Source organism: Gadus chalcogrammus, chromosome 6 (genome assembly GCF_026213295.1).
Source record: "Gadus chalcogrammus isolate NIFS_2021 chromosome 6, NIFS_Gcha_1.0, whole genome shotgun sequence".
Classification (NCBI taxonomy): domain Eukaryota; kingdom Metazoa; phylum Chordata; class Actinopteri; order Gadiformes; family Gadidae; genus Gadus; species Gadus chalcogrammus.
The window spans coordinates 21,924,171-21,937,111 of record NC_079417.1 but is presented as its reverse complement, the minus strand read 5'-3'; the positions used below and the strand labels follow the sequence as shown (position 1 = coordinate 21,937,111).

Below are 12,941 nucleotides of genomic sequence, written 5' to 3'. Positions count from 1 at the left end.
TGACTTAGGATGCATTATGGCTTTAAGAAGCCACAACTGTATGCTGCTGGATGCCCCAAGTCCCATCATTTTTGTCAAATCCATTTTCTCAGCTAACCTCATTTCATTTCAATCTCCCACATGTTGGACGGTGTGATTCATCCTCCCCTTCCAGTTGTTCTTTTATAGCAGCCCAGTGTCCCAAAAGCGATGGATTTGATTACAAAGCAATTTAATTTGGTTATCCTAACGAGTGCCATTTTTTTAACCCAACTACATTAACATGACATCAGGAAGTCAAGACGTCTCAGGATCTCATGTTGCCAGCATTTAGGCTCAACATGAGATCCTGACTGGTTTATCAGACCCTTAACCCCAACTAGGGATAGTCCCACTTTGACAATGAAAACGATAACGAATCGTGTAGGGAGCTATTGAACAATACACAATGCAACGCGTTTAAAAAAAATAAAAATAAAGGGTATTCCTGATTGTCTTTGTTTTTTGCTGACATACTCTCAACGATTTGAACAACACTTCAAAATATAGATAGGTTGAGTAAGATAACTATGGTTGGTCCTATTCTGCTATGACACCATACAATTGAGGGCTTTGAGGCTTTCGTTAAAATTTTGATGAAAGTATTGTGTCAAAAAAAGCTTTGGTTGGTGGACGCAGCATTTGGATTCTGCTCTGACCATGGGGAAGGACCCTCTCATCGTAAATCCTGTATCAGATAGACCAATGGCTGAGGTTAGGACATAAGTGGCAATAAACAGTCTGACTGAAAGATGAGGAGAATTATTTCAAAAAGTAGGTCTATATGTAGAGCCATAATGGAATTTATATTGTCCCAGGGCAAAACGCATTTGATTTGGACAACTGCTACCTATAAAGGCTTTTTGAACCCGAGTGAATAATGCGTCCTGCCGCAACGTGATCCTTCCAGGGTGAGACGCCTTAATAGTGTTCCTCTCAGCTTCAAGGTAACTGAAGTGGTCGTAGCATCCATACCTCTCTCTCAAGCTCCTCCCACTCTGAGCGCTCACCGGTTTACAAACAATCTCTTTCCCTTTGAAGCCGGCAGTATTTCTAACTTCACACAGACACTGGTTCACAGTGCGCCCAACCATGCCCGGACAGGAATCAACGGCGGCGGCCCACGGGTCACCCAAACTCGGGTACACCAACACCAACTCCGCTCCGGTGCCGGTCATGACCCAGACGGACTCTCGAGACAAATGGAGCAAAAAGATGGATTTTCTCTTATCTGTCATTGGCTTCGCTGTGGACCTGGGGAACGTCTGGAGATTTCCATACATTTGTTATCAAAATGGGGGCGGTAAGATATTCAACAGATGCCCAACAGACGTTCAGTTGACCTTTGTAAAAGTTTCGTGACAATTTGTAAGTGTAGGTAGGCCTATTTGATTTGAAAGAGTTGATTTGATTCGTAGGGCTATCGAGGCCGAGACCGATATGATTGGCCTATATATAGGCCTATCCAATTTATTTATTACCTTAGATTAAGCAATTTAAATATTTTATTAAAACCTACAGATGTATTGCTATAGAAATGCGCACTGAGCCTTCCTTGTACGGCTGGAGCGCACTAAAACGTTCATAAAAAACAAAAAACTTATTACAATAAATATGCTACAAATTAAAAGTGTAGCCTATCAATCAAGTGAATCAATCATTCTGCAGGATGTAGAATGTAGAACAAGAAAACAAACATTTTGAATATGAAAAGTATAAAAAGGCTTACCGTGTCTCTCTTAGCCCATGTGAAAATGAAACGACGTAAATAAACAGATGACGGAATAAAAGTTGGCCAGATTTTGTTAAATTGCAGAGACACTTGTAGGTCTACATGGAGCTATACATTCTACTTATCGAAATAATTGCAGTCGGATACAATGGATGCATAATAAATGTCATCATGTTGAGGTGCAGCGTCTCTCCCTCCTACAGGTGCTTTTCTTATTCCGTACATCCTGATGGCAATCTTCGGGGGCGTCCCGCTCTTTTACATGGAGCTCGCGCTAGGACAGTTCCACAGAACTGGCGCCATATCCATATGGAAACACATCTGTCCAATTTTTAAAGGTAAGGGCTTGCATCGATGTCTCTTTATGTCATTTTGATTTCAAAAATCTTAGAAAAAAAATTTGAGTTTTGAATCATGTAATCTATAGCCTACATTCTAACTTCAAATTTCATAATTTGCTATAATAATATATAGGCCTCTAGCATAAAAAAAGTATTATAAATATCAATTTAATGTTTAATGTAAAGTCTAAATTGCTAATGAGAGTGTTGATCCTATTTAATGGAGGGAAACAACCCCCGCCAAAAATGCGAACCGATGTATAAAAAAAAAAAGAGAAGAAAAAAAAAAAAAAGAGAAGCACTAGCAACTAGCAAAAAAAAAAAAAGAGAAGCACTAGCAACCCTTGACGAACGAATGAAACGTGTCTCATGTCAGGTATCGGCTACTCCATCTGCATCATTGCGTTGTACGTGTCCTTCTACTACAACACCATCATCGCCTGGGCACTCTTCTACTTCTACTCCTCCTTCTCCACCACCCTGCCCTGGACCAACTGCGACAACGCCTGGAACACCCCCGACTGCACCAACTACTTTGGCCGAGACAACGTCACATGGACCAACTCCTCCAAATCCCCCGCAGAGGAGTTTTACACGTAAGTGGATGTGTGTGTGTGTGTGTGTGTGTGTGTGTGTGTGTGTGTGTGTGTGTGTGTGTGTGTGTGTGTGTGTGTGTGTGTGTGTGTGTGTGTGTGTGTGTGTGTGTGTGTGTGTGTGTGTGTGTGTACAGATTTCCCTGACCAGGAAATGATGTTGCAACCCCTTATGATTCTGATTGTTTTAATGCATGATTGATGACGCCAAATCAACGATCTGTAATGTGATCAGGAAAAAAGCTTCACCATATCCCAGTTCATTCACAGATGATGAGTTAATTGTCAGTTTGAAGTTTCGTTGGTCCTTGGATGGATTTATTGAGGGAAAGACTTCAACCTCATGATTAGGTTGCTTTGACGACTAATGAGGTGCGTTAGACCCGGATTCAGCAGTTGTGCATACGTGACAGTGTTGTATCTTCAATCGTAGACCTGCTGGCTAAGCCCTCTGCAGAGCTGCAAAGAAAACGCCTCAATAGGGGTTTGGTTCTTCTGGGTGGTTAGCGGTCTGCTAACGTGTCTGGTTTCCCCTGACAGGAGGAACGTTCTAGAGATCCACCGGGCCGACGGACTGCGTGATGTGGGCGGTGTTCGCTGGCAGCTCATGCTCTGTCTCTTCCTCATCTTCACTATTGTGTACTTCAGCCTCTGGAAGGGCGTGAAAACGTCGGGGAAGGTCAGACACTTGTTGAATAGCCCTAACCCAAACACTAACGGTTTGTGTTAATACTATATTTAGAATTATGATATATCATCATATATGTCTCAAGTGTTGGGTTGGGAACCCTCACCAGGGGTCGACGGCTGTGAGGGGGTTGTTCAACTGGGTTAGACACCCTGTGTGGTTCTACCGGAAGCCCCCTGGGGAGTAAACTGCTGGACACCAGCTCGATGAATTCAAAGGACATCTCGGACACATAGGCTTCAATACGAGAGCCCTCGCTCCTCCTGACCCTCCAACAATCTTCCATGTCTCCCTCTTCACCGCTCACCCTTCCTGTGTCCCCAGGTGGTGTGGGTGACGGCCACGCTGCCCTACGTGGTGCTCCTGATCCTGCTGGTCCGGGGGGCCACGCTGCCGGGGGCCTGGAGGGGCGTGGTGTTCTACCTGAAGCCCCAGTGGAGCAAGCTGCTGGAGACCAGCGTGAGTCCCCCCCCCACCACCGCCCACTGTGTGGGCAGCTGCTTCCGGCTGACACAAAGACCAATACAGCGGGGTTAGGCGATTGTTGGCGACCCCGCAACTTACTGGCTATGAATGTAATCCAGGGAGGGTAAAAGGGGTGCGCACGTTATTTGTTTTTGTCATTTATCAGACGGTTCACAGTGCTCTCGAGATTCCCTGAGGCATGTTGACGTGCAGTACTTTATACGCACAATAAGAAACTACATGAAGAAAGAAGAAACTGATGCAGAGATTTGGTGAGAGGTATTATCCGATCGTTTTAGAGCCAAACCAGAGTTTGAATCGCTGTGTTTTTGGGCACATGACAGCAGAACCATTAAGGCAGTTTAACATTTTGATGCCCTGTATTAATCATTACTTTCATTCAATGCTTAGACTTGAAACCATCAAAGTGCACATCAACATAGATCCCCGCTGCAAGTGTAAACCCGAGCGAGGAGGAGCAGGGAGATCGGTGCCCACAGAGAGGTGTTTCCAGCCCTGCGCTGTGGACTCAGGGAATATGGATGAGATCAGACGAGATGAGATGCATAAATAAGCCACAGAAAAGGATAATAAGATGCATAATTACTTTAGATTTTTTTTCTCCACTAACAAAGGCCCCCCCACCCCACCCCCATCAGCACGTATCCACTGGTCTCTCCTCCCCTCTTTAGATCTGTGTACAGCTGGCTACCCGCTCCGGCCCTGTGTTCTCTGTTCTAGGGCGCCTCAGCTCCACATATATGCTATATTTTCAAATGCAATACCGTGTTTGGAGGAGTTGGAAAATATAAATATATTTATAGTATTATAATTTGTATTATTTATTATTAATTGTTATTGATAAGCAATACAATATTCTACATATGTAGTACAAACTATGTAACGCTCAATAATTGTAGAAATCAGCTTATTTCTAGGCAGTTTGTATAGACTCTGCGTTGTGTATTTTCGTCTTGGTAGTAATTCTTGAAGGGGAAATCAAGGCAGCTTGACAGGTTGGATCAGAGGATCGAATAGATGGTTTATTACAAGATGTCATACAGCAAGGTACAAACACAGGTGGAATAGTCTATAGTGTAGGTGGGTGAGGAGCAGTCTCCAGACGTGCTCCTTGGCTGTCCATCCATCTTCTCACCGAACCAACGGTTTAGGGCGAGTATTATACTAAAGAGAGCCGAAATCACACAAGAACAGAATGCAGTGTCTCCTTCGATGAGGTGGCTGGAGACTGTTAATTTGTGTAACCGAAATATATCGGCAACAGCATCATAAAATGTCTATCTAAATGTTTACTGTATTTTTGCATCTCTTCTATCTTCAGTGTTATTCTATTGAAGTAAATTATATCTCATATTCTGCACTTTGAAACAAATGTATTATATTGTATTCTGCTGTTAAAGTCTCTGTGTTTTGTGTATGTGGGTAAGGTGTGTGATAACGTGTGTTGTAACATTTGTGTGTGTGTAGGTGTGGGTCGATGCTGCAGCTCAGATATTCTTCTCCCTGGGTCCGGGGTTTGGAGTGCTCATGGCCCTCTCCAGCTACAACCCTTTCACTAACAACTGCTATCGGTAAGGCTTCTGCTAACTTACATTTAGTAATATTGACAAGTTATCATGTATATTTTTGAGTAATGTGTATTGTCAAAGTTGTCAGACATTAGCAGCAATCAGCAAGGAGTCCTAATCCTAATCGATGCAACAGGTGTAGCTCATCAAGTGAATGGTTGCTATGTAGGTATGCCTCCTTGGCTACCGCTGTGTTCACCACTACTATTACACCTTTAAGTAATAGTGTCTCTCAACATGTTGGTGTGCATTGACTGGATGTTGACACCACTAGTATGACATAATGACCGTTTGCTGCCTGCCCCAGTGACGCCATAGTAACCAGCCTGGTGAACTGCCTGACCAGCCTGGTGTCAGGCTTTGTCATATTCACGGTGCTGGGCCACATGGCTGAGATGAGGAACATGGAGGTGGCGGATGTGGCCAGGGACAAGGGTGAGCAGAAAGCACTCAATACAAACCCATATCACTATGGAGAAACCAGCAAGTCCCAACCATGGGGGGGGGGCTCATAGGGATGGGACATTGTTTTCATAACGAAAAAAAGCTTTTTTTGTCTATAATCAAGCAGGCCATATGTAGTATGCATATGGTCTGTCAAATTATAGACAAATAACGTTATTAAAAAAATATGTATCTGTATCTGTTATCTATCTGTATTTTCTCGGATAAATTCCACATTGCTGTATGTGCATATGGCACCTCATTAACGGCTTCTACCCACCAGGGGACCACCCTCCCAATACGGAGTCTGCCATATGGTCTGTCAAATTATGGACTAATAACGTTATTACAAACAAAAACCAAAAAGTTATGTATCTGTATTTTCTCGGACAAAGTTCCACATTGCTGTGTGCATATGGTACCTCACTAAAGGCTTCTTCCCACCAGGGGACCACCCTCCCGATACGGAGTCTGCCGACCCAGGGGGAGGATGGGGAGAGGGGGGGGTCGTGGCTGGAGTCGGCGCTGATTGCCGTGTAGTGTGGGGGGGGCTCAAGACACGTATTTTTGCTGAACCTCGTGGAGTCAGGAGGGCAAAGACTTTGATACGATGGGGTCCGACTCACGTAGGATGGGGAACTGAAATGGTTGATTAACGTAGCAACCTCCCAGGAAAGGAACGAAAGGGTCCGTTCTTCCTAACGAACGATGCAGATTTTTAGGTTAAAATGTTGCCAATCAGTCAAAAAAACTTTTTTTTCTTCCTTGTAATTTGAAATGGCTTAAACTGCTGCTTAATTAATTACCAGGGCAACAGGTCCTTTTGTCTAATCTGCAAACCGCAGGCTGGAGACGGTGCTTGAAACATTTGTTTCAGTATAAATTACAGTGCTGTCCATTACAGAGATGCCGATGAATCGAGCAAGCAAATAACGTTGCAGACCTTATTTCCGTCTACGTGTTCCCGTGAGATATGGCGAGTTTTCATAATCAGACAGTGAAGTCATCATTTATGTACCCTCCAAATGTTCCCATCCGCCTAGGGTGGATATATATATATATAATATGAACGAGTCAACTCATCTATCAAATCAAATCATAGTCCCACGTTCCACCAGAGATAGCGCTGTCCCTGCTGTGTAAATTCCTCTTCACCAACAGCAGCTTTTCCACCCCTGCTCAGGCCCCAGTCTACTGTTCATCACCTACCCAGAGGCCATCGCCAATATGAGGGGCTCCACCTTTTTCGCCATCATCTTTTTTGTGATGATGATCACTTTAGGCCTCGACAGCACGGTAGGAATAACGAATCTAAAGGCACTTAACTTAATGTCTAATGGTTAAGAACAGAGTCTCTTCCCATTATTTACCGTAGTAAACCATTCTGTTGTTGCTTTGTTGATATTATTGATCAGTTGATATTAGTTGGTGTGTTACAGTCGCAATGTGTAACATTTCATGTAGCCCCTAAATAACCTGGAAATATCCATTGTCAATGCTGACTGATCATTAATGTTATCAATTAATAACATCCTTTAACTGATATTTTAACAAAATGAAAAGGCTTTCCAGCCCGTATCTCTTTCTTTGTTCACGAATTTGTTTAAGAATGGTAATATCGACACTCCCAAAACCCCGCCCACTCGCACCACCCATCCAGTTGAGCGACAGTGGTTCTCGTCACTCAGGTGCACGTGCCAGGGAGAGTGGACTCAGTGGTTGGGGCCCAATCTTACTCACTGTGTCTCTAATGTTGTTGGATGTTATTCAGATGGTTTTAAGAGCCATGTCAATTCAATTCTCTTTATTGTAATTAGGGCTGAAAAATTCCAGCTGAAGAGAGCAACATTTTTGAAAATAAACCACCCAAATAAAGTGCCTTCACTCTCTACTCATTTCTTCACTGTCCCTCCGCCATTGTTGTATTTGAATGTGTTCTGATTTGTCAGAAATGAGCCAAGGCCAGTCAAAACGGAGATTGGCGAACAGAGGGAGATATTCTCACAGTTTCCTCAAATCATAGCTTTTAAATCGTACCTTTTTAAATCGTAACTAGTCACTACTACTATTTAGGTCAGTTCAGGCAATATTCTGTATTTGTAGAATCTAGTCATACCATGATTGTGTGGTGTTTTGTTGTTTCTTTGGTTTCAGTTTGGCGGGCTGGAAGCCATCATCACAGCTGTTCTGGACGAATACCCCGACACGTTCGCTCACCGACGGGAACTCTTCGTTCTGTTACTAGTCATTGTATGCTTTCTGGGCTCGCTAAGCACACTCACACATGTAAGGGAGCTTGTTTTCTGATAGCTTGCGTTAAAATCGTAACAATTAACAGTGACTTTTATGTAAGAGTGTTCTTCTGCTTGTGTTGCATGATGCTAATATTTCTCTCTGAATCACTGGACGGATTGGAATGGGTCTGCTTGATATATAAAGTGCACTATTTAGGCCCTATATAGTTCACTACTTGGGACTCCTTTATAACCAAAATGTACTGTTAAAGAATAGTACAACTGCATGTCAATTCTGAACTTTTTCCCATCATGCAAAGCGGTTTTTATTAACATCGGAATCATCCAACAGAGATGGTTGAATGCACACTGGTTCTTTATGCAAATTAACTGTTCCTGAGTGACTTCTCAAACGTGTAGGCGTGTTTATACGAGTCACCTTGATGGAATTACTTTCTTCTTCCCTAAATAGTGCACTATATAGTGTTGGCTTTATAGGGGTAAGGGAATGGGGATCAAGTGACCCATTGGAACATGGTCTCTGTGTGTTGAAGGGTGGAGCCTACGTGGTGAAGCTCCTGGAGGAATTCGGAGTGGGCTCCTCAATCATTGCTGTTGGCTTCCTGGAAGCCATTGCTGTCTCCTGGTTCTACGGTAGGATAGAAATCATCTCATAACTGCTGTATTCCATATTTCTAATAAATGTATCTTCATAATGAAAAAAGAAGAAATCACTCATTGAAAACAACACAGTAAAGTAAGTACTCCAGCAATTAGATAGTTGCAAATGTTTTATTTTATTTTATTTTATCCATTTTTTAACTCTTTCAGGTATCAACCGCTTCAGCAACGACATCAAGTCCATGTTGGGCAGTCCTCCTGGAATGTTCTGGAAGGTCTGCTGGGTGGTCATCAGTCCAGCCTTTCTTGCGGTAAGAACACAGAAACAAGATCCACTGAACCTAGCGATGGATCCACATTGGCATAGCATAAGTGAGCTCTTGCTATGCAACGGTAACGCCTTTAGAGGGGCAGCCTAGCACTCAAGGTGTTTTCTTTGTATTATTATTATGCATTCATTTATTTTTAGAGGCAGAATTTTTACAAACATTTCAAGTCGTTAAGTGTAATGTGTGTGTTACAAGGTTCATGCTACACGCCACCTAGATGGCAGGGTGGTGATATTGAAAGCCGGTTTAAGAGTTTGAAGTTAACGTTACATGAAGCAGGTGATCCATGATTTCATGCAGGAGATGTGGTGTGTGTGTGTTTGATTACTGGTTTAACCTGTGCAGACTGTTTACTCAATGTGAAAACCTCACCCAGACCCAGACTGCAATCTGTCTCAGGCCAGGTGAGGCTGCTTAAACCAGCCATTAACCACGCACACCCAACGCCAAATTGAGGCTTGGAAAAATCCCCAGCCGAAGCCCACTCCCCCCTGTTGCAGGGCTGTCTGGGCGGGAGGGTAGAAGCGTTACACCGCGTTCACATTATACATGTCCGTCGACGGATTACGGAGGGCGTGTCTGACGTATGGGTAACGCAATCTGATTGGCCGACGGATCCGTCGCTGCCTGAAAAATTGAAAATGTCTCAACCTTTTGACGCAGGCAACGGAGCCGACAGAACGGATTGACCCACGATGCTTTTCGAGAGCGCCCCATGCAAAGTCATTGAGATCCATTGACGGACGCGTGCAGTGAGAACGTGGTGTTACAATTGGGCTGTGGTGGTAGCTTCTCAGCGGCGAATGGTAGCTTCTGTCCTCCGCTGAGCTCCACTGTGCTGTTGGGGATAGGGGTGGTGCTGGGTGTTACCCATTGTGTCCTCTGACAGTCCTTCTGTGTCCCATCCTGGTCTGGAGTGGCCCCACTTTAGGCGCCAATGCAGCAATGATCATGCTACCTCTGTGGCTTTTACTGGGCTCCTCCAGACTCAGGAAACAGGCTGGTGATATTGAAAGCCGCTTTATTGTAGAGTTTAAAAACAACATGACATGAAGCAGGTGATCCATTCTGTAGGAGATCTCCTTGATTGTGTGTGGTGATGGCTGGTTTAGGCAGCCTCACTTGGCCCAAGTCAGACTGATTGGGCTCTGGGTGTCGCTGGATGAGGCTCCACACCGGTTGTGCACTGAGTAATCAATGTGCTCTGTCTCTGTCTCTGTCTCTGTCTCTGTCTCTGTCTCTGTCTCTGTCTCTAGTATATAATAGTGAGCTCCCTGGTAAGGCCCCAACCACTCACTCTGTTTGAGTACAAGTACCCAGACTGGAGCATCATGGTGGGCTACATGGTGGGGCTCTCCTCCTTCATGTGGATTCCCATCTACATGGTCTACAAGCTGGTGTGGACCCCCGGCTCACTCAAACAGGTGTGTAGGTCCATGCTCGACTAGCTAAGGCAACAAACATGAAAACCCCACTATAGAACCCTGGTTGAAGTTGGCGAATCAACAATGATTTGCAATCAATAGACTTCATCCGACAACAGCCAACAACCAACTACCAGGCACACTGGCTCGAGGTTGGTGATGGCCGAGGCAGTGTGCAAGAACCTTTAGAAACTAGAAGATAACACACTCTATTTTTCCCAGGCGGGAAATTATGTGACAGCAGAAAGTACAGGACAATAGTACTATAAAAGACTTATCAGGTCTACAGAAAAACAGTAGTTGTAGAGTAGTAGTAATGTAAAGAGTTCAATGGAGGTTAAATTCTTAGGTAGGTTTTCTGCAAGGAGAAACTGTCCTAGTTGCCCTTAAGCAAGACACCCACTAATTGTGTGTTAGTGTGTGGGGGAGAGTGGGTTAATGTGACTGGCAGAAATTGTAAAGCGCTTTGAGTGTTCACCGTGAGGAAGGCACATTAATATTACAGTCCATTTAGCAACGGTTCAACACAGCAAACACCAACACTCCTGTAATCATCACATTTTGCTCGTTCTGAGTCACGTGCTGCATAGCCATTGAAAAGTATGGTCTGCTGTCCAAAAATACTCCCTGAGCAACATGTGGAACCAGGCTGGCAGGATCAAAAGCACACTTTAAATTAAGCCCAATCCTTCCAGCGAGAAACCCAGCCCCCCCCAGTTTGAGGACCTCCAGTTGGTCTTTTGGGGCGTAGATTCAGGCTCCAAAACTCTAATAGGTCTTTTAACAGATTCGATTTTCTGTACTGGTATATTTTCGAGATCTCAATTGTCTCTTGTGAGTCGTGACTCTTTATACCAAAAAAACATCTCCTCTTATCTTAGAGCTACATATTCTGGTTTGGTACTTTTTACAATTTTCTCCAAACTATGCTCGGTTGAATGCTGGTGACGTCACACAGCGAGCGAGCGCACAAGGACGGAAGACGCACAAACTCAAGACTTAATGGGTTTATTATGCCATCACTTCACTGACAAAATTGATCCATCTCAATTGCCCAATGGATTTTGGCTTACTTGGTACAATGCTAAGTCGGTTGATTTGAGGCGCATGGCTGATTTAAGGAAAATAACATGGTTTCTCGTTTGACCAAGTGGAAAATTACTTTATTTCCCAATATGTCTGAGCATCCCTTTAATAACACATTTATGCTTTCTTCCCCCTAAGCCCCCATTGTATGTTTTTTATGGTCTTCTTGTTTGAAAGGTTTATTGTCTGTAATGTGTTCATTGTTGGCTTTGTTGTCTTTACTATCCATACTATATGCTTTTCTAATCCACAGCGCCTGGCAGTATGTCTGAGACCAGAGAGAACACTCGCTGAAATCAACAGAGATGCCCTCAACATGGCAAACATACCGTAGTCAGAGAACATGGCCCTTTTTTTGTCTTTTTCAACTCAACACAGCCTCGGACATGTGTATTATTTAGCTGAACACCCATCAAAAGTCCCAATCCTTAATTGTATTTTGGTCTACTGAGACACTCAGGATGTATGCAATGCTCGACTGTTGTCTACATTCTTGTCTACAGCTGGCGGTGGCTTGTAAATAGCGGTTTGTAATGTTGATTGATGCAGTGACACCGTTTAGCAGGTAGCTGTATCCAAACCGTTTAGCAGGTAGCTGTATCCAAACCGTTTAGCAGGTCGCTGTATCCAAACCGTTTAGCAGGTTGCTGTATCCAAACAGCTTAGCAGGCAGCTGTATCCATAGCTCTAGCAGATAGCTGTATCCATAGCTCTAGCAGATAGCTTTTTCAATACCGTTTAGCATGTAGCTGTATCCATAGCTCTAGCAGGTAGCTGCATCCATAGCTCTAGAAGATAGCTTTATCCATACTGTTTAGCATGTACCTGTATCCATAGCTCTAGCAGGTAGCTGTATCCATACCGTATAGCAGGCAGCGGTTTCAATACCATATAGCAGGTAGCTGTATCCATACTGTATAGCAGGTGGCTGTTTCCATACTGTTTGGCTGTATCTATAGCTCTAGCAGGTAGCTGTATCCATAGATCTACTATGTAGCTGTATCCATAGCTCTAGCAGGTAGCTATATCTATACCGCTTAGCAGGTAGCTGTGGATGTTCTGAAGCCCCTTCATTATCAGGATCCAGCTATGCAGTGTTCATAGAGCCGACTATTAATAGGAAGTGTTTGGCTCAGAAAGTTATGGGGTTTTAATTGCATGGGGACTGCATCCTGAAGAGGTTACACCTGAGCTTAAAAAGTATAATCCTACTGCATTATGCTGTTGTGCTTTGACTGTGCTATGTAGAACCCAAACAATGAATAAGTCGGTCTGATTGGTCAGATCTGAATGCATACTATGTACAGCGACAGTTAGTTCATTCTATTGATTTAAGAAAAACTACAACAAACATAAATATTCATATAAGTCAGTTCC

At 43.7% G+C, this 12,941-nt stretch overlaps 1 protein-coding gene across 1 annotated transcript; it reads left to right on the top strand.

Moving 5' to 3' along the window:
* The first annotated feature begins 2,440 nt into the window (after window positions 1–2,440).
* slc6a4b (solute carrier family 6 member 4b) lies at window positions 2,441–12,815 on the top strand. Its single transcript, XM_056593187.1, has 11 exons — window positions 2,441–2,687; window positions 3,225–3,363; window positions 3,697–3,831; window positions 5,326–5,429; window positions 5,734–5,861; window positions 7,054–7,166; window positions 8,025–8,156; window positions 8,659–8,758; window positions 8,936–9,036; window positions 10,311–10,478; window positions 11,818–12,815. Exons 1-11 carry the CDS (start codon window positions 2,461–2,463, stop codon window positions 11,896–11,898), a joined length of 1,428 nt encoding a protein of 475 aa, XP_056449162.1. The 5' UTR covers window positions 2,441–2,460; the 3' UTR covers window positions 11,899–12,815.
* The last annotated feature ends 126 nt before the right edge of the window (window positions 12,816–12,941 follow it).